Source organism: Photinus pyralis, unplaced genomic scaffold (assembly GCF_008802855.1).
Source record: "Photinus pyralis isolate 1611_PpyrPB1 unplaced genomic scaffold, Ppyr1.3 Ppyr1.4_LG2, whole genome shotgun sequence".
Classification (NCBI taxonomy): Eukaryota; Metazoa; Arthropoda; class Insecta; order Coleoptera; family Lampyridae; genus Photinus; species Photinus pyralis.
The window spans coordinates 514,934-521,434 of record NW_022170403.1 but is presented as its reverse complement, the minus strand read 5'-3'; the positions used below and the strand labels follow the sequence as shown (position 1 = coordinate 521,434).

Sequence of the window (6,501 nt, the reverse complement as noted above, 5' to 3'; positions counted from 1 at the left end):
AGGTGATGTAGGTACTCAAAATAAATATTGCCTCATTTCATAGGCGCAAACAAGTTTAGATTTAATTTGAACGTGGCTCTGGTCACTCTAAAGGGAATAAAATGTTAAATCAGTGTCATTATTGAAAAATATTTCAATTCGTTTATGGCGTATGCGTAAGAAATTTATGTTGTAAATAACTTCAAAGGAACCTAGTCATTGGTCTATTAATCATAAAAATTTTAATCCTACTTGGCCACCCAAAAAGTATATTTAAAAAATATAACTACGCGCGATCCATCTTCAACTTTCTACAGTAGCTGTAAACTTAATCCTAAATAATCTCTTTTTCTTTTAAAAAAATCTATTTTGATTTCCAACCGGCACGCCGAATAGTAAAACAAATCGTAAATATAAATTTTATTTATTTGACGTAGTTTTACGAAGTCTTTAAGTATTATATCTAACAGTCTCGAATTATATAGTAAGTAACTTAATAAAAGTTAGGGTGCATATGTACAGTCTTAAAAATAATGACTAATAAGCGTTTCGTATTTTACATTAAAAGAGATAATAAATAATCATTTACTATATACAAAATTTACACATAGAAATATTTGGAATAGGTATTATAAGCTTCACAAGTAAGATCACGTAGGTAATTAAAATAGAAGTTCAAAATTTTTTATCTATAAGTCACTTACACAAAATAAGTCCTCGGCTGGGTTTGCGAGTCGGGAATGGTGGAGTAGACGTGATGCGGTTCCCGGAACTGGGTTGGAAATTGCGAATACTGAGGTGGCCGCCCGTCGATGGAGACGTAGCTGTGATTCAGCTGCTCAGATCCGTAGTGCTGGCTGCTGGTGCTCGAGCCGGCTTCATCTTCTGTGCTTCGGGCCGATTCGCCGGATACGTAAGTGCTTTGGGTTGGAGTTGGAGTAAGTGCGGTTCCATGGATGCGTGGCATGGTGGAGTATTTGTACCACGAATCGGGAACGGTGGGTGCTGCGGTGTATCGGGCGTTTACCTTGCACCTGATGTCTGACGATTTCTTAACTCTAGATGACCTATTGTTTACCACATCGGGCATGGCGTATCGTAACTTCTCCCAAAAGCGCCGCTCTCCCCATCGCGTAACTGAGCAGGCTCGGAGGAGCACTCTCAGTTCGGAGTCCATGGGTTCTAACGGGTCGCCGTTGAGCAAACATACCAGCTTATGTCTGTGTATGTTGCGCAAGGCGGCTTGGAGTGCTGATCGGAAATCGGGACGTAACCACTCATTCGCGATGAATCCTGGGGATACAACCAGAAGAACCCGTCGCGAGGCGTCGGCCGCACCCACCATCGCGTCACTTAAATAGGAAGCACTGTTAAGTAAGTGGAGGTCGCGGTAGTGTAAACATAGGGAGTGGCCCGACTGTTCGAGTTCTGGAGCAATTGCTCGTGTAACTAAGTCTTCATCTTTGTGGCTGTAGATCATGTAACAGTCGTATAAGCGATCGCGATCGTCGTTGGAATTTATATTGGCGCTCTCTTGAAAAATGCGAATCCCGTATTTAGAGTGTGCCCACAAGCGAACGTCTTGCCGAAAAACAAACACAACGGCTGCAAAAAGGCACACGATTATAACGGCAACTAGAGTTGCTGCCAGGAGCGGTACGTAATTTCCACCGAGAAGCGGATTTGTCGTGACAATTTCCCTTTGTATTACAGATGTCGCAATAGCGTTGCTGTTTGTATTTCCACAAAGAGTAATTGCATCCAAAAGCGTACGCTGATTACCTTTGTCAGCACAAAACATCTTTTCTAGGTTGCCACCCGTCTCGCGAATCCATGATAACAGACGTCCTAGAGAAGCACAGTCACACGACCACTTGTTGCCGTCTAAAGTTACGCGCGGAGTAATTCCCGAATCGACTGGCGGCACCAGTTGTTGCCAAGGTGAAAAGTTCACGATTTCATTGTCATTTAACTTTAGCACTTCCAATTTCCGCATACTTGTAAAAGTTTTATTACCGACGTACGAAATTTTATTGTGGTCGAGATATAATTCATTTAGCTTTTCCAACTGATCGAATTCAAACCCTCGCAGTTCTTCCAATTTATTATTTTCCATGTGTAGAACTTTTAGCGATTTTACACCATTAAAGGTTCTATTATGAAGCGCGTCGATGTTGCTATTGTTCAAATACAAAACCTCTAATTTTTTCTTGCCAATAAATACGTGACTGCCGAGCTCGCCCAAATTGTTGCCATCGAGATAAATTTCAGTAGCGTCCATGGGAATTTTAGTAGGGACGCTAGTGTAACCTGCATTGCTGCAATCGACTACGTTTGATGTCCATGTGTGGTCATGAAAGCACGTACAGTTTGTGGGACAGGTCATTTCGCAATCGCACGCATCAAAATCACAGCAGTGACATAATGCGAAACAGTGCGTTTCGTATGGACACAAAAACTGGGACGGTTGTAAATCAAGCAGGGGCTGCGGTGGTGCTCCTCTGGAATGCGGTAATTCACAGCTGATCGAGTCGAGATCTAAGACCTGGGGATACTGCCGCGAGCTGCTCATGTGATTGACGCGTAGCAACCACTCCATCGTACAATCACAGTAAAATGGATTCCCACCGATATAAAATTGCGGCAAATCTTGATTATCGTCCACAACACTTAAACTAAGCGCTTTGAGATCTAAATATCGAATTTCGTTGCCATATAAAACGACTTTTTGCAGACGAGGCTTCTTGTAGAACGCACCCGATTGCACACTGGTTATTTTGTTGTTATTCAAAAATAATGTTTCGATATTGTCCGGTACCGAATTTTCTTGAATTTCGGTGATAAAGTTAAAGCTAACGTCTAACATTTTGATTCTAAGCGAATCTCGAACATCGTAGTAGTTACCTAAATCGGCTATTTGGTTATTGTGCATGTCCAACCACTCCAAACTTGAGGGTAAGTGGCTATAATCGAACCAAAGCAACTTGTTACCCGATACATTTAACCACACTAAACTTTGCAAGTTTGTAAACACCCCACTTATATCTGTCAGCTCATTACTGTCGAGTCGGATGGCTTTAAGTGTCGGATTACTCGCAAAGGCGCTCTGCTCTACATACTGTATTTTATTAGATGCTAAATTTAAAACTTGCAAGGAGGGCAGAGTTGAAAATGTGTCTCGTGAAACGTTAACAATGTGATTGTCGACTAGTCTTAATCCGTATAATGAATCCAATCCCTCAAACGAAGTATGGTTTATCGAATCAATGACATTTTTGCCTAAGTCTAAGGTTTTTAGAAATCTCAGTTTACCTAATCCCGATGGAACAACTCCGAGAAAATTTCCATTCAAACCTAAATCTTGGAGATTTGTTATGTTGTCAAAAGCTTGCGGGTGAATGTACTCTAATTTGTTCAAGTCAAGTAATAATTGATGCAAAGCGTACATTCCGAAGAAATGGTAGTTTTCAATCCTGACCATTTTATTATGAGATAAAGTCAGCGCGTGTAGATTTTTTAATTCCACAAACGCACCATCCGCAATGAAATCGATCATATTATGGTCTAAATTGAGGATTTGTAAACTGTAAAGGTCATGAAACACATTGGAATCGATTCGCGTTAACGCATTGTGAGCCAAGTTTAACACAACTAAGCGAACTAGACCTGAGAACGTATCGCGGTTAACCCAGCGCGTCGTCAGTTCATTGAAACATAAATCAAGCACCTCTAATTGATCTAACCCCTCTAATAAACCCGGTGCAAGAACACTAAGTGAATTATTTTCGATGTACAGCCGTTTTAAGTTTCGGGAAGATAAAAACATTTCCGGTGGCAGAGCGACTAAGCTGTTACTTGATAAATTGAGTGTTTGCAAAGAATTCAGGCCTACAAACGCCCGATCTCCAATCGTAGCGATGGAGTTGTCTTGCAAATGAAGCTCTTCTAATGATCTCAAACCAGATAAACCGTTATCGGGCACTACTAGGATGTTATTATAAGAGAGATCTAAAACTTTTAAACCGCTAACGCACGCATGACCAGGTGCCAACGGGCCGTTACCCCAATCGGAAAAACTCAACGCCAATATATCCTGAAGTTTGTTCCGCGTCAAATTTAATCTGGTTAAGCTGTACAGCGCACAAAATAGCTCCGAAGGAGTACTCCATATGTTGTTATCCCCAAGATCTAAACTTCGAAGTTCTCCCATTCCACGAAAACTTTCAGGATGAAGTTCCAACGTCATCGCGGACCAGTCGGAGTTATGAGATCGTAGAGAAAATCGTCTTAAATCTCTTAAAGCGGAAAGAACCGCGGCGGGTACATTACGAATTTTGCAATATTCAATCCGTAAGTCTTTAAGCCGACGTAAAGACGACAAGAAATTTCCTTGATGTTTATTCGGTTCCAGAGTACTTTCGAAAAATAAAACATCGCTACATTCTAACCTCAGAGACGTTACTCGTTCCGCTTGAAGTTGTGTTAAATTTCCTAATAACGCGTCGGCACCGGCGATCGTTCTTAATTGACAGGATAATACGGGTTCTTCGCTACTTAACGAATCTTCTAATGGTTGAATTTGCCACTCGCATCCTTTTGGCGCCTCGTCCAAACTGGTTAAGGTTCGACCACACACTAACACTGCATTTAAAAGTAGTATTAACAAAATCATTATGTCACAAAATTAGCGCACTAACGACGTTAACATCGAATACGAGCGAACTTAATCTCTATTCCGGAGCGTAACACAACTACTACAGTCTAAGCCCAAAGCGGAACTGTCGATCTGAATAAACACACTGTTGCTCAAGCCAAGAAATTGAGAGGGATGTCGGCTCCACCTCTTTTATTCCCCACTAAAGCGTATCAGGAGCACAGCTGCTCTAAAGCTGCCGAATTGGCGAATAGCATACGTAGGATGCAGTTGAAAAAGTTACAAAGTGGAAATTTCAAACTAATTTTCTGGAAGCCATGCCTGTTCTTATATTATGTACGCTTTATTTAACGTTTACTGCTATTGAAATAAGTGTTTTTGTTTATGTTTTCACACAAATTGGATTAATAACTGCAATATTTAATTTCTGCAGTACGAGATACCAGTAATTTGTAAATTATTTAATGCTTATAAAATCAATGAAAAAATAACTGTAGATATTTCAATTGCGATGACTCATTTTTGAACTCCTATAAAGGTGCAATTCTTAACCCTTTAGTTACTCGATAAACAATTCTGAATGTTGTATATTTACCTATATTATCTCCTACCTGAAAATGTTAAGGAATTGATAGTAATAGCTCTTGTAGAAAGAGTGGTTGAGCAGTAGAGGTGCACTAATAATGCTATATATCCAGAGTGTCTCTATCAAAACTTTTGGTTTCTCATTTACCTTACCTACTTAGAAGTTAGATTTGCAAATTATACCTATGTACATAATACCTCTTGCAACTTGCAAGTAGGTATACCTTATACCAATACCTATAACGTATTGCCATTGAATAAGATTTCTTATTGAATGGTATAGGTACATATAGCAATGATAACCTAATAAGTTTATAAAATTTCTAGAGGTATCAAAATCCTTTTCAGAGATTTCGAAAACGATACTACGTATAGGTATAGGTAGATATAAACAATATATCTATATAGGTCCAGTATCTGGAAAAATTCCTTTAGGTATCAAGTCCCTCTGGTAGATATTAGGTATAATTCATTTTGTCCACGACGACTAAGTATATGTATAGTATAGTAGATACCTAAGTAGCCTGGATTAAACGCAATGGAAACCGCATAGTCCCTATATAAATCGTGAAAAAAGTAGGTATCACTTTCCGTACGATTTTTCGTTAAAAAATGTCCGGTAATTTAATAAGTAGCAAAAAACGTATAAAATACCACTTTAATATACCTACGCATATAAATCGTATATCAATGGGAAATAATAAACGCAATAATATTCCAACAAGAATACAGCAACATCCGGACATTTATGCGTAGCTAGGTATTATACGGGGTGTCAATTTTAAAACTTGCGCAGTCGGCCCATATTTTCCAAACTAGAGAAGATATTGAAAATCCCGCAAAACCGTTCCAGGGGTATCGAGGAGGAACCAGAATGACGTTATGAGTGACAATCCCCCACCCACTCCCCTTAACCTCCCCAGCCCCCCTCTTCAAAAATCTTAAATGGCAACCCCATACTTGTGACACATCGTTGGAAAGCTACTAAAAATGCAGTGGTACCAATAAGATGAATAGGTATTTATTAAGACAATTTAACAAAAATTTAATAATTAACAAAAGAAACTAAATGCTGACATTGAGGGATTTATGGCAAATTGGGCAAGAACTTCAACCTGAGCTGCTTCATTAAGCAATCTTGGTTGCTTTCTTTTTTTATTGAGTTACAGAAATAATATTCATTTATGGCTCCGAAAATCCATCATCTTTTAGAATAGCTGGAACGTTTAATGCTCGGTTTAATGAGAGACATCACGGGGGAAATGTGTCATGCCTATGTTCAA

The 6,501-nt window shown here is 39.5% G+C and overlaps 1 protein-coding gene across 1 annotated transcript; it reads right to left on the bottom strand.

Moving 5' to 3' along the window:
* Positions 1–384: 384 nt before the first annotated feature.
* Positions 385–4,746, bottom strand: LOC116164385 (toll-like receptor 6). The gene has a single exon (XM_031478558.1). The coding sequence runs from the start codon at positions 4,649–4,651 to the stop codon at positions 680–682; it is 3,972 nt and encodes a 1,323-aa protein (XP_031334418.1). The 5' UTR covers positions 4,652–4,746; the 3' UTR covers positions 385–679.
* Positions 4,747–6,501: the final 1,755 nt, after the last annotated feature.

Coding starts and splice junctions, on each gene's coding strand:
- LOC116164385 (XM_031478558.1), bottom strand. CDS start 4,651: ATGATTTTGTTAATACTACTTTTAAATGCAGTGTTAGTGTGTGGTCGA.